The sequence below is a fragment of the Aethalodelphis obliquidens genome, unplaced genomic scaffold (genome assembly GCF_003676395.1).
Source record: "Aethalodelphis obliquidens isolate GAN/ISIS:26980383/991018 unplaced genomic scaffold, ASM367639v1 scaffold7, whole genome shotgun sequence".
Classification (NCBI taxonomy): Eukaryota; Metazoa; Chordata; class Mammalia; order Artiodactyla; family Delphinidae; genus Aethalodelphis; species Aethalodelphis obliquidens.
In genome coordinates this window covers 19,363,025-19,386,557 of record NW_020837951.1, presented here as the reverse complement: position 1 = coordinate 19,386,557, position 23,533 = coordinate 19,363,025, and the positions used below count along the sequence as shown (strand labels likewise).

At 49.5% G+C, this 23,533-nt stretch overlaps 1 protein-coding gene across 3 annotated transcripts in view; it reads right to left on the bottom strand.

The window, feature by feature from the left end:
* WHRN (whirlin) overlaps positions 1-22,816 on the bottom strand; it is an 89,133-nt gene extending 66,317 nt beyond the window's left edge. For all 3 annotated transcript variants that reach the window (XM_027105096.1, XM_027105097.1, XM_027105098.1), the window contains exon 1: positions 21,372-22,816. In XM_027105096.1, coding sequence (XP_026960897.1) covers positions 21,372-21,998 — 627 coding nt within the window. In that variant the 5' untranslated portion in view covers positions 21,999-22,816. The remainder of the gene's footprint in view (positions 1-21,371) is intronic.
* Positions 22,817-23,533: the final 717 nt, after the last annotated feature.

Sequence of the window (23,533 nt, the reverse complement as noted above, 5' to 3'; positions counted from 1 at the left end):
CGTTGTGGCCTCTCCCGTTGCGGAGCACAGGCTCCGGACGCGCAGGCTCAGCGGCCATGGCTCACGGGCCCAGCCGCTCCGCGGCATGTGGGATCTTCCCGGACCGGGGCACGAACCCGTGTCCCCTGCATCGGCAGGCGGACTCTCAACCACTGCACCACCAAGGAAGCCCTGTGAAATAGATTTCTGAGAAGATGAGCAGAGAAAGACTGTACAGTGTTCTTTTCACATTCCTTGGGACTTCCCTGACAGAACAGTTGGGAAAATAAAGCCTCTGTGAAGTTTGAGATGCAGGATGGAGGAAGCCGTAGACCAAGTGGGCTTCTGCCAGAACTCAGGGCATGAACACCACCCGCAGAAGCCACTGCAGCCTCTGAGCGGTCTTCCGGACCCTCTGCCCTGCCCCCTGCTCCCTCCTCCGTGAAGGCACTGCTGCAGCTCTGATGCTGCTCCAACTGGCCTGCCTCTTCTTTGCTCCCTTCCCTGGACAGACGGTGAGTCTGAGCACTCATCAACAAGGGCTGACCCATCCTACTGTGTGCTGGGCCTGGAGAGAGCAAAGTGGGCATATCCTCACGGCACCTACAGCCTGGAGAGAGACAAGGCTCCGTCAGGCGCACAGTAGGTCCTCAGAAAAGCCTGGTTGCCCTGACTGGATGAGAAAGCACATATATGGCCTCCAAAGGAACCAGAGCGTGCACAGGCATCATCCCGCAGCCACCTTCCTCATCTGATCCAGAAGGCTGAGCTGGAATTAGGAACGGGGAAGGCAAGTGGAAAGAATGGACGTTGTGCATTTGGGCAGAACTGGATTTAAGTCGCTTCTGTCACTTGTAGGTCAGGAGCCCTGGGGCCGGCTGCTTCCTCTCTGAAAGCAGCACACGTGGGACGCAGACAATGCCCACCTCTCAGGATTGCGGGGGTTAAAGGAAACAGTGTGCTTGAGGGCCGGGCCTCTGCACACAGTGGGGGACCAGCAGGCAGCAGAGCCCACTCGCCTCTCCTCCCAGGAGTGTCCGCATTGAGAAGGGAAACCAGGTGTAGATAAGCATTGTCCAAGGAGTTAAAAAAAAAAAAAAAAGAAAGAAAAGAGGTGCCTGAGAGAATGAAAACCAACGCACAGTGCATGATTTGTATTCTGTATGGCTGGCAGGAGTGGCATTCTCTTGGTCAGTTCTATAAATAGGCAAGCAGCAACCTTGAGAACGGAGAGGATGTTAATGACATTGATGAGAACACCACGGAGAGCTGGCGCCGGAGAGAGCCTGGGAGGTCACTGAGTCTCCCAAGTGCTGCCCGTCCCCAGTGTGGTACAGAAGGGGACACTGGCAACCCGAGATGGGAAGGGACCGAGAGGGTACAGCCCAGACACAGGAGGCCAGCCCTGGACAAGCCTCTTCGACTCTGCACCTCAGTTTCCCCATCACAAGCCTGTGGGACCAGGAAATCTGACGGCCACTCAAGCCTAGCCCATTCTGGAACCTCTGACATTGGCTCTTTGGGGGGTAAATATAGGCTTTCCTTGGGTCTTGGAGAGCACGAGTATCATCATCCATCTTTATCTCCCTGGCAAAACTGAAGGAAAAACGAGATTCCTGAGACAGCACTTTCCACATCCAAGCAGGCTCTGGGAATATGGTCTTGGCGCCGTGGCCATTAGAACCCAGAGGGAAGGCCTCCAGCCACTGCGCTTTGACTAAACCTTGTGTGTCACGCAGGGAAGGCGAGGAGGGGATGGTCTAGCAATTCAGTTTCTGCTTTCTCATTGCCTTCTTGTCTCCTTTTTTTTTACAAACAACCGCTTGCTTATTTTAAAAGGGGTCACTGAACGGAGGGGTTAATTCCTAAGAAGAGCTGGCTGGTGCTTTCTTGCCCTGACAACCCTTCCGCCTGCCTTCCACACTTACTCACCATTGCTACCTTGATCCCCGAGGCTCAGGCCATCTGGAGGATACTGTGGTTAGGTGCCCAGGCCATTCATTTCACAGAACTGGTGGCTTCTCTCACTGGCGAGCCTCAGGAGCAAGCAGCCCTACGCAGTAGGGCAAAGTAGAAGGAACTCTGGCTGTGAAACCGAGACCCAGGCATGTCCCTGTTGTGCCCCTGTCCTGCTGGGTGGTCGGGGGCTACGTCCTCCTCTTGCTGGGCCTCGGTTTTGCCAACTGGCAATGAATGGGTTGGAATCCCTGATTGCTAAGGTCCTGCCCCAAGTTAAACTTCAATGTCCTCTGGTTCATTGCTGTATTTAGAAGAAAAGAAGTTGCTATCAGGTCCCTGAACCAGATCTTGAACCTGGAGGCTCTGAGGTTCCATATCAATTGGGAGGGACCAAAAGGGTTTAAGAAAACACCAGGAGAGCAGATGGAGCACCTCAGGTGTTGCGGGATACACACCCCAACTCGGCACTATCATGGGCAGCAGAGGGACCTTCAAAGGGGCCTGAGGACTGGGTGGGGACACACTCCAGTGGGACTACAACTGTGTTTCCCTGCTCTTTTTTTTTTTTTCCTGTACGCGGGCCTCTCACTGTTGTGGCCTCTCCCGTTGCAGAGCACAGGCTCCGGATGCGCAGGCTCAGCGGCCATGGCTCACGGGCCCAGTCGCTCCGCGGCATGTGGGATCTTCCCGGACCGGGGCACGAACCCGTGTCCCCTGCATCGGCAGGCGGACTCTCAACCGCTGCACAATCAGGGAAGCCTGCTCTTTGTAGGCAGCTGCTCATGTGTGGTAAATCACATCCAAAAGCTACCTTAAAGCAGCCTGCATGCTCTGCCTGTGACCGTGGGTGACTGTCAACCACACCCCTCTCCTGCTGCAGCACCCTGCAGAATCAGCCAGTCTCCTGAATCAATTGCTTATAAGCTGTGCCACCTCACACAAGTTACCAAACCTCTCTGTTCACCTGTTTCCCTCCTGTAAAATGAAGATCCCTTTTCTACGCTCTCTGTAGGTAGAGGAACTCTATTAGCACAGTGCCTGATACTTAAGAATCCAATGAGCTAAGGCTAAAAAAATCCCATGAGATCTAGGGAAAGTCCACGGCAAGCAAGAGCCGTCACCAGAGTCCTCTGCTCCCCTGCGTGTTATCACATGTACTGATGAAACTTGACCGAGGGGCTTAACCAGCATTCCACCAGGTCAGATCACGGAAATCTCGATCTGACCCGGCAGATGGCATGGCTAAGATACGACCCATCACCAGATGACTACTCAGACTGCATGCTATGATTGTAGAACTGTAAACTATATGTGTATGTCTTCAAACTTAATAACTTGCTACTGGGATTAATGCTCTCAGGAGGCAAATCTGCCTCACTCAGCTCTTCAGAGCTGACTCTGACACCCCAAAATCACAGTCCAGGCGATAGAATTCTCTGCTCAGCAGAGGACTGAGAAATAGACTGGAGACAGCTACAATGTGAAGGGACTGGGGGGCAGGGTGTTAGTACGGCAGACGCACACATGCTCCTGTGTTCGAAAACATGCACCAAAGTGCAAGCACAAGGTCACAAGACCATTAGACTATTGTCTGGAGGGGCAGGTACAAAAGAAGTGTTTCAGAAAAGTCTCGAGTAAGGACATAGAATGGTGAGTCATCCAGCTTATTTCAGGGCAAGGTTTTCTCTTCTGGGGAACAGATCACTCAACTCAGGAAGGGGAGCTGGTCTAAGACCCAGGTTAGTGATGGGGAAGAGAGGGAAGGATGTGCTACCCTGCTCTTCCTGACCCCACCTTGCCTAGTTGGGCTTTGGGTTCAGACTCACTGGGCACCAATCCTGGCTCTGAGGTTGACCTGCTGTGTGGCACAGAGCAAATAACCTAACCTCTCTGTGCCTGTTTCTGCATTTAAAATGTAATTGTTGTAAGGATTATTAAGATAATGTAAACTACCTACATAGTACATAGCACAGAGTAGGTACTAAATGCATATGAATTCCCTTCCTAAGTCTGCCAGCTTCTTCTCCCAAACAAAAGCCCTAGAAATTCTCTAAACCTCCCATCTACATGAATACAAATACATGAGCAACTCTAGCCCCTCCCTCCCAACTTTCCTCCTCTTCAGAAACGTCCTTCTTTCCTTTAATCCACACTTCCTCATATCAGCCCCACCTTTGACACTCAGCCCCTTTCCCACCACCTCCAGGAAGCCTTCCTAGATAGTGAGTGACTCCCCTTCTCAGAGAGCACCCAGCGCACTTGTATGTTTTTGTTGCCATCTATACTATAGCCTCTGCATCACCTTCATACATTCTGTCTCTTAGACTACAAGACAAGTTCCTTAAGGCACAATGCATGTTCTGTTTTCTTTATACCCTCCCCCTGTTCCTTCTCCTTCACTTACTTTCCCATTCATTCATTTCATTCATTTGCTCATTCATTCAAGATATTCACTGGGCTTTCGAGATGCCAGGCAGCCGCCAGGAATTTGTTCAAATGAGGCCACAGAAAGAGCAGTCCACTAGCCTGGGGCTCAGGCAGCCCTGGGTCACCATTCCATGCTTCTGTACACTCACGTGAGCATACACACCTCAACACACGTGGAATTCGGAGACAGAAGCAGAAGAGGGAATGGTTAAGAGCCGCAGCTCTGAAGCAGGGCTGCAAGGATTCCCATCCTGGCTCTGCTACCCGCCGATGGCAACCCCAGGCAAGTTACTTAGCCAGTCTGTACCCCAGTTTCCCAGGCATAAAATGGGATAATAGTAGTATTATCTTACAGGGCAGTGGTGAGGATTAAATTAGTTAATATACATAAAGTGTTTAGTGCCTGGAAGATAGGTAAGAGGTACAGAAGGGTTAGGTGTTATTATTATAGAGAACCCAGAGTAGAAGTCTCAATTCACCATCCATGGTAATCACACACAGCTACATTCTGGTGTCTGTCCTTCCCGACTTCTTGTGTGCATTTTACAAACATGTGGATGTTCACACACAAAACTATTGTTGTCTGAGGTTTACACAGGTTGACTCATACTTAAGAGTTCATTGATATCTTTTTTTTTTTCAGCTAAAAAATATATTTTGAAGTTCTTTCCTCAAAAGATCACCTCTTCCAACACTACATGGCATTCCCTGGCAGAGATGCGCAACCACTGAATTCCCACTCCCCTATTGCTGGACATTTATGTTGCTTCTCACTTTTGCCAGCACGAGCAATCTGCGATAACATACTTTTACGTGCATCTTGGTGCACACGTGCATCTAATTCTCTACACCAGAGAAAAATGGAATCCCAGAGGCAGTGGGCTGTCTTTTTTTCATATGCAACCCTGTCCCTCTCTGTGCAGTTCCTGTAACTACCTGCAGGGGGCAGCACTGTGAAACCTGGACCTATAGGAGGCCTGAATGCCCCCCATCTATGGGCGCTGTGGACGGGACTAGGTGAGGGCTGTGCAGCGATCTTTTCCCGAAGCAGAGCTCACTGTGGCGCAGGGATCCATCCTCTTTCATGCCTTCTTCCACAGGCTGCAGAAATCTCCCCGTTTAGGCAAATCTTGGCTCTATCTTCCAATCCCTTCTGGGGACAAAAGTATTATAAAGCATCAAAATAAAAAGGTGGCTGAGGGGGAGGACCCCTCGAGAATTTTTCAGTAAAAGGTATACTCACTAGAAAACCATTCCCAGACATAGTTCCACGTCTTCCTAGCTATGAGAGTTCAGGCGAGTTCCTTAAGCCCTCCAAGCCTCAGCTTTCTCACCTGTTAAATGGGGCTACTAATGCCTACCCTTATGGAGCTGTGTGGACAAAATGAGGACAGACAAGATAATGTACACAAAGCATCTTGCACTGGGCATGGCATATGGCAGGTGCCCAGCAAACGGTGGTTAATATTATTGACAACAGCAAAATTAGTGCAATGACCACGCGTTTTATTCTTCCCACTGCACATATGAAGAAAGAACATCTGGGTGCTGAAGTGTCTTATGTAAGGTCACAGAGAGGATAAGAGGCTGGACTTGGACTTGAATCTTGGCTTCTCCAAACTCATGCATCTCTTACCAGTAGTTCAAGAAGGTTCAAATAACACAAGGGCAATCCCACGTCTTGGCCTCCCAAGATGGACAAGGAGAGGATCTGAAAAGGGAGCGTGGACTTAACAGGCTGTAAATAAATGAGAGGCCTTGCACTCTTGAACCCTGAGCTGGTCCCAGGTGCAGCCATAGGCACTGGGAAGACCCTCCCCATTAGCCCCACTTTGAGGGAGGACAGAAATTGGTGTGTGGACTCTCTGCCCCTGTGGCATATTTTAATGTCAAGAGAAAGTAAAGCCCTAATGAACACTCTGTCTTCAGAGCTCCTTCCTCCGCACCACATTTTTGTCTGTGTTAATTATTACCTCTTACAGGGACCACTAACTGCATCAGCTTTCCAGCCTCCTCTCTCAGCCTTCAAAATTAGTCTCTGCAGGGTGTCCGGACACCCTTTTAAAATGCAAGTGGACTATTCCCTGCCCTGCTCCAAACTCTCCCAGTGCCTCTCAGGCCCGCAGAGCTGACCCTGCTGCACGGCCAGCCTTATCTCCTGCCCTGCCACCTAGCCTTCCTTATAGTATCAAGTGCTCCAAGCTATTTGCACGTGCTGCTCCCTGTTCCTGAAAGTACATATCTCAGCATACTCACTTATATAAGTGATTATTTTATCCTCATCTTTCTCAATAGACAGAGAAGACAGGAAATTCTTCTGGTTTGGTCACAGATGTATCAATAAATATGAAAGACAGGAGATTGTGGGTGATTCCACATAAAATGAGAGACAATGAAAAATGCAATTGAAATTGCCTTCCTCCTGAAATTGACCTCCTTCCTCTTGAAATTGACTGCCAATGAGGAATTTTACCTCTCCTGAAGTACCAATAAGTTCTCTATAGAATCTAAAAAAAATGTATTAATTTCTCTTTTTACCTTGGTTGCTAGGAAGCTCAAAATTCCATTTGAATATGAAATATTCCTATAAAGGCACCACCTCACACATGCCTGTGTGCGTGAACATGTGTGAGTGTGCGCGCACACGCGCACACACACACACACACACACACACACTACACTTTTCAACATGGTTTCTGATTCCTCTTTCACGTGCCTCTTTCACGATATGCTTTTTAGGTAAAGTCACTCAGTTATTTTTGAAGTAGGAAGTAATATTAATTACAAATATATTAACAAATAAGTACATGGGATATGTAGAGTTTAAAGAGGGTGTTAAATCACACCAGTGACATAGAAGGTGCTCAGTAAAACAACTGTCAAGTGGATGAATGAATGCTAAAGGACATCTCAAGGATTAGACATCTTCTATACGCAGTTGGAAGCAGAGGTATTTTTCACAGACGTATGAAGCAAAAATGAAAGGAGAAAGGTAATTAAACCACTGAGGAAATGTGAATACATGGAGATAAAGGCCAGGGGAGATGGCAGAGAAGTGATGACTAGTTAAGGAGGGTGCGAATATCTGCATCGTTTCTCCTTTTCAGTTTTCTTAATGATGTTTAAACTTGCCTTTAATTGGGAACTTACTAAGTAGATTTTCAAAAATCAACTGTGCATTCCCCTCATTCTCTTTTCTTTATGAGTTTGACCTTCTCCAAAGGCTCAGTGTGAAGATGCAGAAGGAAGCCTTTGCTCCAGTGCTGGAAATGCCAGGATCCCAGAGGCTGGAACGGGGACCTGAAATTTCAAAACCTCTTCTCTCCAGTATCTTTGCCCCAAATGTCTTAGTGAGCTAAGGTTGTGCGAAAAGGAAAAACATGAAGGATCAAAGAGAGGGAAAAAAATGGTGTCCTTGGTGATAATGTCATGAGAAATTTACAAGATAGTGACAGAGTGACCCTCCCTTTGCAAAACAATTCACAAGATGAGGACAGAGCGATTCCAGAAAGATATTGATTCCTTTTTAATGCAATTCTTCAATTATCCACTAAGCCTGGCTTTTAGTCTCTTATAATTTAAGTAAATTACTTTACAAATGTTCTTTTAAATTTTGTCTCTTTTTTCTTTTCCTTTTTCCTTTAAGGAGGAACTAACAAGATTCTAGGAGTCATAAATATAATCACCAGATGCGCCTCGATGGGTTTGCAATGGACTGCTTTGCTGTCTAGAATTAATGTCCATAGCGCATCCATCCATCAGGAAAATCAGTTTATATCAGTATCATTTTTTCAGTGCACGACTGGATACATGGATGGGGAGTATTCTCCTTGCTGACTCTCCACATTCCTGTCCGTCATCACTTTCTGTGCATTTTCAGTTAACACGGGGATGGGCTTCCAATTTAATTCACCCTTAGACTGAAGAATCTGAATTCAAGGTGGAGGAATCAACCACCTCCTAACAATCTACCCAGGAGATATGATAAAGAAAAAGGCTGATAGATCTGACGACATGGAGATGTCAAATTCTTGTGATTTAATGGGCAAAGAATGTCAAAAAGTTATACACCAAATAAATGTTTTATATATGTATTATATATCTATATATGTATATATGATATATTCTATACACCATATATATGTATATACAGCTATACAAACAATAAACACGCAAAGCAGTTCAGCTTCACTATTTAAATTATGCAAATCAGAGTAGGATACATTTTGTCGATCAGATTGGCAAAAATGGAAAAGAAATACAATATCCAGTGTTGGCAAGGCTGAGGAAAAATGAGGCGTCTTGTATCCTGCTAATGTTGGGCGAAGGGACTGTAATAAAAACAAACTCTTTCCCGAGAGCACTTTGGCAACATCTACCCAAGCCTTAAAAATCTGCCTATCCCCTGAGCCAATGCCACCTCTAGAGAGACAGTCCAAAGAATTATTAGAGATGTGCTTAAAGATTAGTGTGCAAGGATGTTTAAAACAAAAATATGGATAATGTTTTTTAAAAAAACAGTCCGACAAGAAGAAATTAGTTAAATAAACCATGAACCCCGTTGCTATGTTATATTATGCAATCATTAAAAATCATTTTCGAGAAACATTTATCAAGGTGGGAAAACAGTCCTGATATACATTGTCTGGTGAAAGAGGCAGGATCCATGACTATGTTCAGAGTGGCAGTTTTATAGAGGGTTCCCAGTGCAAATTCACACACATAGGCACACAGGGAACTGAACAGACAGGAATAAAATTGTCCACAGTGACAATTTCTGGGTAGAGGAGATTATCAAGATCTGGGTTTTTTTTTTCCTTTGTGTTTTTCTGGGGTTTCTAAGTTTTCTAAATTGACGCCGTATCTCTTAGGTCATTAACACACACACACACCCACATTTTATTTTTAAAAGCCCAAACAGACTCCTCTACTCCTGTTTCCTATGAACTGAATAAAACGGTCTTTGATTTACCCAGTCTGCAATGGCCACCAGTCTTTTACACAAGGCCGAGGAGACTCTGTCCTCATCCTGCCCAGATAGCAGACAGCAAGACAGATTCAAGCCTCCACCATCCAGTGAGATGATTTTGTAAGCTACAGGTTTATCCTAATGGGGGTTGAGTTGAGGTCACAGTTATCTAGTGAGGGAATTTCCACAGACAGCACAAAATAAAATCCTGACCAAGGTCAGGGCATGGTGAGAGAGATAAGAGAGGGGGAGAAGGAAAGGAGGCAAGGAGTGCCCTAAGGTTTAGTCAATGACATGCATAGAGCTTTCCCAGGAAGGGGGAGGGCGGCTGTGGCCTGGGTTGTTTGGTTCCTCATGGCTTTTCCTGCCAAATGGAAAAAATTGGGGAAGAAGTATACATTTACTAAACCCCAGGTCTGGCCAGCACCGTGGCTTACACCCCGCTTCTCAGAAGCTGTCGAGAGCTGTGGCCAAGAGCAATGCTTTGGAGGCAGAAAGACCTGGGTTCAAATCGGGTCCTGCGACCTCCCATCTGCGTGCAGGTCACTTCCTCTCCCAGATGCTCAGTTTCCTCTCCCGGGGGGCTGTGTGAAGAGTCGGTGTGTGAAGCCCGAGCAGAGTTCCTGGTGGCACACAGAAGACCCTCCATGTGGCCATATTTATGAGTGTGCGTCTGGCTCTAGAGCCCAGGTTCAAGCACAGAAGGATGTTGCCTCTTTCCGGTGCTGGGGTGATGGATACATTCCCTCAAGTCAACAAAATTTGGGTTTAAATCCTGACTCTGCCGCTTTCCATCGTTGTGACAACAGGCAAGTGACAAATTCTTTGTAGTTTTGCAAAATGAAGCAAATAAACGTGGTACCTACCTGACAGGGCTGTTGTGATGTTTAAGTGAATTTATATATACAAAGGTTATTACTGTCCACAGAGCAACACAAGAAAACACTAGGAAGTATATACCCTGTGTCACAACAGAGTGAAGGAGGCCACTACCCAGAGGAAGGGGAGGGGAGAAGGGAAGGTTTCTCGTGGATGGGGCAGCTGCATGTGGGCGGCAGGACTGCTGGGAGGATGCCCTGGGGCCATGGATGTCAACGGGTAGAGAGAAACAAAGCCTTGTTTCAGAGGAGGGCGGGTGTTGCTTGTCTGGCCAACTGTGAACTGCACTTGGGAACAGCCGGAGAAAAGGACTGTCTGTGGGTAAAAAGGGATCGGATCATGGGCAGCCCGAACATCAGGGCGAGGAGCTCGGCCTCTGCCCCATGGGCTCCCAGCTCCGGTGCGAGGCACTAGGCAGGGCATGGCTGGATCAGACCCAAGTTTAGAAAGTTAACCCTGCTTCCAGGGTGCAGAACGGACTGGGCGGCAGGTGAGCGAGACGGGAGACAGCGAGGAGGCCTCTGAGGTTCGGCAGTGGCGATGGTGCGGGAGGAGTGAGACCTCACCGAGACCCGCTGGGGAGAGGTCAGTCCCAGAGAGTCTAACCCTGCCGGTGCTGGTGCAACCCCCAACGGGGACCATGGAGAAGAGGGGCAGGTCAAGTTACTAACTTGGGAAATGTCCACGATTTGCAGGTGAGTGGAGAGGTACCATCAGAGGGTCAGTGATGAGCCAGGGCAAATAAAGTTGTTGTTAATACTAGAGAAGAGCTGAAATTATACATAAAAATAAATAAATAAACTAACGGGAGGACAGATCCTGTTCAGAGACCACACTGCTAGGAGACGGGTGAAGAGACAGACATTTGGGGGAAGAGGGGAAGGAATTTGTGGGCGATCTGAACATCCTGACCTGCCCAGCAGACTTAAAAATCTCAGGATTTGGAAGGACTCTTGGAAGCGGGAGAGGGTTCAGGAGAGTTGGGGAAAATCTGGGAGAGGTTTGGGGAACCCAAGAAGAAAGAAGAGGGAGGCGGAAGAGAGAGGAAGAAAAGCATAAAGGTCATGCTGGGCCCAGACACACCAGAGGACACCACACCCTCCATCCGGGGCCGGGAGGATGGAAATGGCAGAAGAAAAACCCCTCCCCAAGGACTTCTGGGCGGAGCTTCCCTGCCTACACGGGAGGTTAACTTCTGATAGCTGGACCACTTTTCTACTCTTTTCTTTTCTTAATCAGAAACCTCTTAATGAAGCCTAGAACACCATTGCAGAAGTGGTTCAAGTAAATTACAGGTTTTTTTTTTTAAGGCGTGGATGCCCGTGTTGTCAAATCACCACTTTCACCTGCATTAATCGCTTAAATGGGTTCTGGAAACAGCTAACTCCTCGGCCTCCTCGTCAGGACCCCTGGGGCGCCCAACAGGGAAGGATGCTGGGGAACAAGGTTGGGCATGCAGCTGATGGGGGACAAGGCTGTCACACGCTGGCCTCTGGGTCATGCGTCTATCTTGCCTCCCGACATTTTTAAGGGAGGTCGGGGCATAAAATTCCACTCAATCCCTGGGCTTGATTACTGCTGTAAAATGAAAATGCAGATGCCAACATCCAGATAGGAGCAATTACATTTTTAAAGAAACTCTGTCTATGTGGGAATATGGATTACATTTAGTAAATGACTGTGCAATTCAAACATCTACAATGGATCAGAAAGCGCCAAGTTCCAGAGTTTTCTTCCAAATGAATTTTTCTTTGTTTTTCAACAGGCACAACGGAAAACTTTCAAAGCCAAGCAAATTCAGTCGATAGCATTTTTCGTTTCAATCCTTTCAGTGGGACCTCTACATCCTTATTTCTCAAACTTTTGATGTGCAACGGCGTCAGTGACCTGTTTGTAAGGACAGGGAACCAGGCTCACCAGTGTGGGAGTCTGAGTCACAGAGAGGCAAAGGGAGTTGCTCAAGGTCCCCGCCAAGTACACTGTCACATGAACCCAGGTCCATCTCCAAAAGTTACCTCTTGGGTACAGACCTCCCTTCCCTTGATTTTCCAACATATCAGCTGACCTTGCACATCTGGAATTGTGCTCCGAAACAGCTAAGGATGGGGACAGGCTCGATCTACCTTTCTGATCAAGTCTTTATGTGGATATGAATGGGGGTGGGGTGGGGGGAAGGGGTGGAATCCAAAAGAAACATGTGCTTCCCAAACCTCAGAGTGGTTAAGACTTGTCTGGGGGTGGGGGGCTTGTTAATTTGTGAATCACCACTTTTAAGGCCCCAACACCTGGGTGTCTGGAAACACACTTTTGATGTCACTTTACTATGTTCTTCCCCGCAGCCTGCAGCTTAAAAGTACTGTAAAGAGGACAGCCTGGGACTTGTGTATGGGAGGCTCTGCTCTATCTGCTTTGCACTCAAAGTTGAGAGGATGCTGATACTATGAAAACTCAGGTAGAAGGGAAAAATAACTATGAAACTGGCTGCCAGCTGAAGCAGTACCACAGCCAATTCAGCAGAAGGAACACAAATTCTCAGAGCGGGAAGAGGCAAAGGGGCTGGGACTGGAAAGGAAGAAAAAAAAATGTTTATGCATTCTCAGATAGAGCAGCTTTGAAACATACACGTGATTAGTAGGAACTTGCCCTTCACCTGAAATGTTGAGGTTTCTTGAAACCTGAAGTGTTTCTTCTTTTTTTTTTAATAATAAAAAGCCAGAAGATACATCTCACCCGAAATTGGTTCATTGATTGCTGCAGAATGCATAAATGATTCTATTTTGGAATCTCAGACACAGGCTTCTGGGAATGTGATTTTTAAATTAAAAGCAAAGTGACAAATGAAATAACTGAAGGGGTCTCTTAGGGTCAATTTGGGCTGCAGAGTTGGAAAAAGCTATTGCCCAGGGCTTCCCTGGTGGCGCAGTGGTTAGGAATCTGCCTGCCAGTGCAGGGGACATGGGTTCAAGCCCTGGTCCGGGAAGATCCCACATGCCGCGGAGCAACTAAGCCCGTGCGCCACAAGTACTGAGCCTGTGCTCCAGAGCCCGCGAGCCACAACTACTGAGCCCACGTGCCACAGCTACTGAAGCCCGTGCACCTAGAGCCTGTACTCCACTACAGAAGCCTGCGCACCACAACGAAGAGCAGCCCCCACTCACCACAACTAGAGAAAGCCCGCGTGCAGGAACGAAGACCCAACGCAGCCAAAAATAAAAAGTAAATAAATTTTTTTTTAATTTTTAAAAAATTATTATTTTTTTTTGCGGTACGCGGGCCTCTCACCGCTGCGGCCCCTCCCGCCGCGGAGCACAGGCTCCGGACGCGCAGGCTCAGCGGCCGTGGCTCACAGGCCCAGCCGCTCCACGGCACGTGGGATCCTCCCGGTGTGGGACTCGAGGGACATTGTTCCAGCTAATGATTAAGAACTCTCCAGACAATAGGGGCTTCTTAGACAATGGGTGAATTTCCAGGATGTCCGGCCCCCTTCCGAGAAGGAGGGAGATAACAAAATGTAAAAAAGGTGTCTGTCAAAGACCAATCAGGCAGCTAGGGACAAGTTCCCTCTCTGGTCCGAGCCTAAGCCGGGACCAATCAGCAGGAGAACACAACCAAATCTATAATTTACATACGGGGAAGTGGGAACCTATAAAACTGACATATTCGCGCCCAAAAGGGTTCCTTCTTCGACCTCCTGCGTGAGGACCAAGGAACCCCGGTGCACCGGCCTTCAATAAACCTCTTGCGTTTTGCATCGGCTTCCGACTCTTGTTGTTTCCTGGGCGAGTCGAAACTCCTAGGAGACCGCGAAGGTCTGAAGGTCTAACACCGGACCGGGGCACGAACCCGTGTCCCCCGCATCGGCAGGCGGACTCCCAACCACTGCGCCACCAGGGAAGCCCTAAATAAATTTATTGAAAAAAAGAAAAAGAAAAAAACAAAAAGCTATTGCCCACCGTCACAGACCACACTTTTGTTTAAGGTCTTTCACTTAAATGGTATTAGAGGGTTTCCTATTCAGTAGGTTTTCATACCTATTAACACATTTGATCCCTACAGCCATCCTGGGAAGGAGGCAAGTGGGAGGTTCAGAGATGTCACGTGATCTGCCTACAGCCACACACCTAGCTTCCTGGTGCAGCACACAGTAGAGCCTACGGCTTTCCTTGATTCTTCTATCCAGCACCCAGTACACTGCAACCCACAGACTTTCTTAAGCAATCCCACTCAAGAACCAAGGAATCCTGAGGTCACCAGCATTGTATTGGGAGTAAGATCATTCCATTCATTCAGCAAATACTTATTTATTAAAACACCTACTGTGTGCCAGGCACTGTGGAGGTGCTGGGGGTGTGTCAGTGAGTAATGCAGGTCAAATTTCAGTTCTCATGGAGCTTACTCGAAGTGGGGAAGGCAGATGATAAACAGTAAAATGTCCTGGTAGTAACAAGTGTGCTGAAGGAAATTAGAGCAGGGTACAAGGATGGAGGAGTTGGGGGGTGGGGGCGATGCTGCTTTGGAGAGGGTGGCAGGGATGCAGATGCATGCAGATGTCACGGCACTTAAAACACTTGGTGGGACCTCTCTGGTGGCGCAGTGGTTGGGAATCCGCCTGCCAACGCAGGGGACGCGGGTTCAATCCCCGGTCCAGGAAGATCCCATATGCCGTGGAGCAACTAAGCCTGCGAGCCACAACTACTGAGCCCGTGCACCACAACTACTGAACCTTGCGCACCTAGAGCCCGTGCTACGCAACACGAGAAGCCACTGCAATGAGAAGCCCGGGCACCGCAACGAAGAGTAGCCCCCACTTGCTGCAACTAGAGAAAGCCCACGCGCAGCACCAAAGACCCAATGCAGCCATAAATAAATAAATTTAAGAAAACAAAAAACAACAACACTTGGTGACCTGTGGCCATGGATGGATCCAAGTCCCCCCTCGTGACTCCCTGAGGGCACGGACTGTATACTGGTCATCTCTGATTTCCGAGTACAAGCCACAGGCCTGGGTGTGGTAAGTGCTGCGTAGAGCACCAGCGGACAAACGGCTCTGCCTGACGACAGGCTGGACTAAAAGCTGCCACTTTCTCTCGACATGTAAGCAGCAGACTCCCCACTTGGTAAAATGAAGCCTTTGGATAGTTTTTAAAAGGCCCCCTGAATGTCAGGCACAAAATGTGCCGTCTGCCTGCCTTCCAGCAGGGGGCTGGCATTGCCGTCCAGAAGGACGGGTACATAACCCTGGGGCTGGGTTCCCGGCGGGGAGGTAAGGCAAAAGGGCTACTTAACTCCTAATCCCAAAGGTAACCCTGGGCTAGTCAATTTCACCTCCTTGGGCACAACCCTCCTGACCTCCCTGCCTTCCCTGGAGGGGAGAAAGCACCCAGCATACTGTAGACACACACGAAGTCAGCCTCCTCTCTTCCCAGTAGTGTTCCGGAAAGCAAGGTTAAGACACAAGTGCACCGACCCCATGGTGCTGCCTCCTGCAGCTGATGCCCGAGTGCATGGGAAGCAAATGGAGGGGCTGATTCTTGCTCTTTGCACCCTTTCCACCTGGCCTGCTGTAAAAGTACAATGGAAATGTCTGCAGCACAGGAATCTTGAAAAGGCGGCCCCGCCCTGGGGCGCAATCAGAAGTCTGTGTGAGCTCAACATTAACATCAGATTCTTGCTTGGGGGTTTTTAAAGAAAAAGAAAAAAGGAAGGAATAGAATCTGCTTTGAAAGATTTGTATTGCAGCCTGCAGCCACCTCTAGCCATGAAATGTCATTCCTTCTAATCAGATTCTCTGGTCCTTGCTGGGCACTAGTCCGGGGTCCCTAGGCCGTGGAGACCAAACACTGCCCTTCCAGGTCATCAAAGAACCTTGCTGGAAAGCCAGTTGGAGCCTAATCCCCAGGAACGCCTGCTTTAGTGCAAAGCCCTTTGAAGGGGGGCGGGGGGGGGGGCGGGATTATGACTCAGGAGGAAATGCACATGGGCGGCAAGCACGAGCCGACAGGCAGGCAAGGGGCTGCGTGCACTTGACAGGTGCGTACAGACTGGGTGTCTTGTGGCTGAAGAAAGGCGGAGGTGGGAAGCAGCACCGCGCACAAAATCCAATTGGTCGGGGGTTAAAGGATCCTACTTATCTCTGTAGCTGCATCTAAATGATGAATCTATGGCAGGTAATAAACAACTGGGTTTGTCGGGAGGGGGAGGGGGAGAAACAAGAAGCTAGCGCTGGAGTGATTCTACACCTCCTTCCCGTCCAGCTTAAAGTCAGGAGGCAGGAATCTTCTACGATAAAAATATCAACCCTGAAAAAAACAAATAAAGGCATTCTCTTCCACCCTAGAAAATGCTTCTTTGATTTGAACCGTAAATAACCAGGTGAAAGGCACCATCATTTTCTAAAACCTTGAGGATCTGCTTGAGTCAGATAAACACACAAAAACTAAATTAAAGAAATGCACCCTCTCAAGGTACTGCATCACGCTCTGGGCCCAGCAACCAAACATCTATTCAATAAAGGTTTTATTAATAGTGAGCTTTCAACATGTCATTGCTGGCAGGACTCAGAGGACCCAAGAATGAGTGCGGAGCCAGAGGAAAGCCTGTGTGTCCCCACGAACACATTACCCATGGTTTCCAAATTGGAAGACAGGAATGAGACAGGGGAGGAGGAGCTGTGTTTCAGACACAAAGTTGGAAGTGGTAATAATTTGTAATGGCTTCAGCCAACCATGTACAATGGCAAGATGACAAATGTGTCATTTAGAATGTGCCAGACCAAATACAATAACTTATATTTAATACAGACAGATTCTTCCCGGGTTATTATGCAAAGGAAAGGAGGGTGTGATAACTCTAATTAAATGAAAGGGCCAGCCACTGGTTTAAACTTCTGGAACGTTTCAAATTCTAATATGCTCCTTGGATGTACCTGGGAGGATTCAGAGACTGTAATGAAGCCGTTTAATTTTTACTGAGATGAAACACACGCATCCATACACATACATCCCGGCGGCACGTGGATACCCCGCATTCTGCTACCGGAAGAATCAGGGACTCAGAAAGCAAATTCACTCAGAAAGTGAATTTGATTTTGAATGCTCCCAGGGTGGTGCTGGGCATGCCACAGTCCTGTTGTCGTGTTCTCATGTACTCTGGAATGGCACAGGGTTAGTGTTCTTGGGGTGAGGGACAGCAGTCAGGTTCTCGTCAGCACAGTGTATACGCCATCAATTTCCTGATTTGGTAGGAGGCTACCCAAGAGTGCCAAGACTCTTGTCTCCCAATCGTTAGCCAACTTTCTTTACTCTGCGATAAACGAAATCAATTCCAAAAGAACAAGAAAACACCGGATTAGACATTCTAAACGCCTCTGTGTAGTACAGACTGAGCAAATCACAGACTGTCTGAACTGGAAGGGACCTTGGGCAGCCCTGGCTCATCCACCCTAGGACCCGTGGAGAGTCAGTGACTGGCCCAAGGTCACACGACAAATGTGCAGCAGTCCAACATCCCTGGCCTGTGGACTTCCTGGCCAATTTATCAAGCATTTTTGGCTGAAAATCTTTGAAAGATCTACTTTTTTATTGTTATTAGCTTGGCTCCTGTTCGTTCAAGATAGACTTTTCAAAAATCAAACGTTTCAACATAATGCAAATAGTAAATGGCTTGCCTTATCCGCACCTGTCCCTGCTGATTTAGCAAATAGTCTTCAAGAGAGGGATGGGAGCCCCATCAGACAGAGGATAAAATCCTCACTGAACTTGCCCTAACAATGGATACTTGATTTGTCAGAAGAGAAGTGGAAGAACCCTTGTATACTCAATCTCCTCTGTTCACTGAGAGGAGGTGACCCTCTCTGATTCATCAACTCTTAAGGAATTTGATTCCTAAAATTTAATTTTCTTTATACAGACACACACACACACACACACACACACACACACACACACACAATTAATCTCTCCTTTGAGAAGCTCAGAGGATCTTTCCCCACTTTCTACCTGCAGAGGAAAAATAAAGATTTCAAGATTGAAAACATATCTCCTCAATACCCAAAACATGGAAACAACCTAAGTGTCTACTGACAGATGAAGGGAGAAAGTAAAGGTGGCACATAATTTACGTACAATGGAATATTATTCAGCCATTTAAAAAAGGAAATCTTACCATTTGTGACAACACAGATGAACCTGGAGGACATTATACCAAGCAAAATAAGCCAGACACAGAAGGACAAATACTGCATGATCTCACTTATAAGTGGAATCTAAAAACGTTGACCTCATGAAAGCAGAGAGTTGCATAGTGGTTGCCAGGGTTTGGGGGTGGGGGAAAGGGGAGATATTGGTAAAAATTCCAGTTATAAGATGAGTAGGTTCTAAGGATCTAATGCACAGCACGGTGACTACAGTTAATAATTCTGAACTGTATTCTTAAAATTTGCTAAGCGAGTACGTGTTAAGTGTTCTTATCATAAAAATAAAGTAACTGTGAAGTGATGGGTATGTGAATTAGCTTAGTTGTGGTAATCATTTTGCGATATAAAGGTGTATCAAATATCCCATTGTATACCTTAAATACATACAATTTTTACTTGCCAGCTATACTTCAATAAAACTGTGGGAGGAAGCAAAAAATAAACAAATAAAATTGAAGAAGAAGAAAAAAGAAAACACGTCTCCTACTAAATGCAACGTGATATCCTGGAACAGATGAAGGACAGAAGCTGAAACACTGGTGCCATTTGAATAAAATCTGAAGTTAAAATCCCTGCACCGTAGCTTATAAAGAGGGGCTGGAAGTGCAGAAATCCCGGTTAAGGGCAGTTTGTATCTCGTAGAGAAGCCGGGGCCTCTTTGGGCTTTCAGTTAAGGGACTTAACACCTTTAATTTTGTGGAAATGTGTCAACAGCTGCAAGTGTTCTAAACTGTCCCTGAAACTCCCGCCCATCCTGCAAGACCAGGCCCTCCTGAGGCCTCAGAGATGAGGTTCCGCCTCCTCCGTTTTAAATTCCATCCATGGAAAGTCCGTCCCCCTTTCTCCCCGGAGTTAAGGTGACACAAAGCGGCACTCCTTTGCCTGTTGCTTCTGGAGGGTCCAAAGGGGTGTGTTCCAGGCTAGTTATGTGTCTGGCATTGGCCGGAAGGAAGAGGGTCACCCGAGAGGCAAGAGTTCCCTCAGCCTGCTCAGGAAAAGTGACAGGGGTAAGGAGCTACCGGGATCGCACTGGCTCTCACCCATCCAAGGGCAGTTCTCTCCTATCAACACCACCCCGCCCCCGCCCCCCCCCCCCCCACCGCAAGCAAGGGCAGTTCGGCAGCTTCAAAAGCTGTTCCAAGAGAGTTCAGGTCTGACTCTGGAAGCAACAGGAGTAAACACAGGAGCGAAGGCCTGGTGCTGTTCTGAGTCACCGGGTAGCAGCACCTTGGGGTAGTCGAGGGACGTTCAGGGAGAAGATGCAGAGCGCCATCAACGAGATGGGGGAGGGCCAAATGGAAACTCACAACTGAGCAGCTCCAGCCTTAGAGGTGCCGCAGAGTCTGGGGTGGGAACTGAAGGGAGACTCAGTGTTTTGAGAGTCCAGGTTACCTGAGGCCTTTCCCAAGTCTATCACCTTGTGATGATTAAGCTACCTGAGTCCTTTTAAACTGCCACGAAAATTGAATCCACGTTTATAAATGACCATTTGGATCAAGTATCTTTCAAGTATAAATGGATCATCTGGGAACTCCAGACCTTTTAAGGTCAAAGGCTAATGGACTATTTCTTTATAAATAGGTGGAATGTCAGATAAAAAGAAGAGATTGGCTGGGGTGAGACAGAGAGGAGGATGCCAGGAAACCCACAAGGAGCTTCGTCCACTGCACCCCTGAACAATATAAACTCATCCGTCTTTTTTCAGAAGCAGTGAAGAAGTTTCTAAAATCCCCAGGGGCCTCCCTGAGGGGCAGACAGATCAGGAAGCAAATGAGGGAAGCCAAGGTCAGGGGATGGTCATGCCCCAGGTGAACAGTCAGGAAGTGGGTTCACGATGCACCTGGCCACAGGTCATTAACAGACACAGGAAGTAGCCTGGGGACCTCTGCTGCCTACGCGCTCCCCAGCAGCCTGCAGGCCCTCCGCTGGAGTCCAAAACGCCTGCATAGAGGGGACCCGACGCAGGGGCGGGTGGTGGGGTGGTGAGAAGCTGGGTCACAGGCAGCCCCAATCCCCTGGGAAGCATTTTCCCTGCAGAAGCAGATTGTGTCACTGTTCCTTTTCCCCAGAACCCTTCACTTCTTGCACACAAAGGTGGTGGTGGTGGTGGTGGTGGTGTGTGTGTACCCCTGCAAGGGATCCCTGAATCCACACATAAACCAAACGCTCTCCACCTCATACTCCAGTTGATCTGCAATAGCCCTGGGCACGAGACCAGCAAACTTGTACATTCCTTTAAACAGCATGATTAAATCCCTAAGAGCTAGTTGTCAGGAGGTTATTTTTCTCAATTAACAGACACAAAAAGTACAACTACTCTCAAGGGGGTGGGGGATTGATTTTAGACATTCAGGCAGACGCCTCCTTCCCAACAAGGTTAGAGACACTTACAGTCCAAGTGAGAACCAGAGGTTATGAGGGGGCAAGTGACGTGTCCCAAGATACATGGCCTGGTTCAATAAACAGCAGGGTCAGGCCAGAACTCTGTGGGTCACCAGACCAGCCTCCCTGGACCACTCTGAAGCTAACAAAACTTTCTTTCAGGGGCAAAAGGCTAGAGAATAATGAGAATAACAACAGCAGAAGGGGAGGTCACCCACTGATAACTGACTATATGCCAAGCAGAGACCTTCTCTCTTTCAATGCTCATAAGAACCCAGAGTCTCTTTCGCACTTTGTAATCACACATTTGCCTAAGTATTTGATAATGCCTGTCTCCCACGCACTAGCCTTTATGCCCCATGAAGGCAGGGTCCATGTCCGTTTTGCCCATCACTATATCCCAAGTGCCTGGCATCTATTTGCTCAAAAAACTAGATGTTCCTGTTTTAAAGAAATACTTTTAAGAAAAACGGGACCCAGAAAGGTCAAGCGATTTGCCTAAGGACACACAGCATGGACTTAATGCCAATATGAGGAGCTTCGCCACTCTGTCCCGTATTCACCCCCAAACCAGAGCCCTACCTTGACGGCCTCAGCGTGGGTCACCCGGGCCAGGGATTTGTCGTTGACACGCAGAATCTGGTCCCCGACTTGCAGCCCTTCCTTCTCGGCCAGAGAGCCTGGCTCCACCAGCGACACATAGATGCCCACGCCATGCTCCGAGCCCCCGCGGATGCTGAAGCCCAAGCCCTCGTGGGCCTTGGCGCGCCGCAGGCTCACTAGGCGCACCTCCCCGGGCCCCGCGCCGTCGGGGCCGCCCCAGGTGGGTTGCCTGTAGGAGGAGGTGGCGGGCAGGTAGAGACCCTCGGCAGTGTATTGGTCGAACAGCAGCTGGTCAGAGCGCGGGATGACCAGCCGCAGCATGGGCAGCAGACGCCGCTTGACCGGGCTGTCCAGCAGCACGCGCAGGGTGCGCACCAGGTCGAAGACGTTGCGGCGCGCGTGGTAGGCGTTCAGACAGTGCGTGAACTGCTCCCGCTCCGCCTCGCTCAGCAGCGCCGTCAGCGCCTGGTGCAGCTGGCGCACGTTGGCAGACAGCAGTCGCAGCCCCGCGCCCCCGCCGCCGCCGCCGCCGCCCGCCCCGGCCGCGGAGCCCAGCGAGCCGGTGGAGGACGAGCTCACCGACAGGCCGTCCAGCTGCGCGTTCATCTCCCCGCCGAGGGCCGGGCGGACTCGGGGCGCGCGGTGGGGCAGCCGCTGCACTCGCTGGCACTGGCGCGACAGCTGGATCCCCGGGAGCGCGGAGATCGCAGCCGGAGTCTGGGTTTGGGAGCTGGGGGGACGCCGAGACAGGGGCTGGATCCTGGGAGACGCAGAGACGGCTGCCGGAGTCTGGGCTTGGGCGGGGCGGGGGGTGGGCACGGAAACAGTGCCTGAATCCTGGGAGTATCGCGGAGACCAGTGCTAGAGTCCCGGGCGCGCGAAGACGGAAGGGGTCGCGAAACTGGAGTCCTCGGGGCGCAGAGACGGAGGCTGGAGTCCAGAGGACGCGGAGACAGCGGCTGAAGTCCGGGCAAGGCGGAGACGGCGGCGGGGTTCCAAGAGACAAGGAGTTGGCGGCTGGAGCCCTGAGGTCGCGGCTACTGCGGCTGGAGTCCGGGGGGACGCGGAGAGAGCAGCTACATTCTGGAGGGCACAGAGACGACGGGTGGCTGCAGTGGGGTGGGGGGGGTGCCCAGCAAAGCTGACCGCCCCGTCACACCATGCCCGGGGCTCCCCCAGCCGGGCCGCCCGTTCCTCTCGGGCTGGGGGACCCCAAAGTCATAAGTTGGGATGGGGCGCGCTCTAGTCCCAGAGCCCTCCGAATCGCAGCTGATGGAGCCGCACGGGCGTCCGGCAGGGGGTGCGGGGCATGTCCGGGGCAGCCCTGGGAGGCAGCAGCCCGGGGACCCCTGCGCCCCCCGAACCCCCGCGCGCAGACGGAGCCGCGCGGCCGCGAGCCGGGACTTTGAGAACTGTTGAGCAGCCCCGGGGCCGATCTTCCAGCGAGTTCCGACGCCGTCGCTCTCGCCAGCCCAGTCTTGGCCCCGCCCCCTTGCCCCTCCCCCTCTCCCGCCCCCTCCCCCCCGCGGGCTCTTCAGGAAATGACGTCCGGCTTCGCGCCTGGCGGTTGCCTGGAGACGGGGTGAAACAGTCCAACCCCAGGGAAGAAAGGGGTGAAAGTGGGGGTAGGGGTGGGAGGATAATGCGAATCCCCCACTTCTCTAGCCGCGGGCCGGAGGGGCTGGACCTCAAAAACTGCTTTTCCGCGATCGAAGCCTGTTCGTCAGGATCGCTTTGGTGCAGCTAGCAAACTAGCTAATTCACAACTGGGGGCGGGGGGCGGGGAATAACCAACTTTTTGACCCTAAAATACTAAATGCTTCAGGCTCAATTTTCACCTTGAAAGCTCGCGGTCCCTTTTTGCACACACTAACATTCAAGTTCCTGTGTTTATGCGGACGATTGTTGGGCACCTACTGTGTGCAAGAAACCTATCTCTTCAAGCATATACTGGTGTCTGCAGGAGCCAACTCCAGGGCAGGGATAGATCAGACTGGACCCCTGCCCGATCTCCAGTAGGTGGGCAAAACGTTTTCACAAATAAAAAGTGGACACAACACACACACATGCAGATAAAATAGAAAACTGGAGATGTTGGAATAAGGTGGGTGGATTGTATCAATGTCAGGATCAGGGTTGTG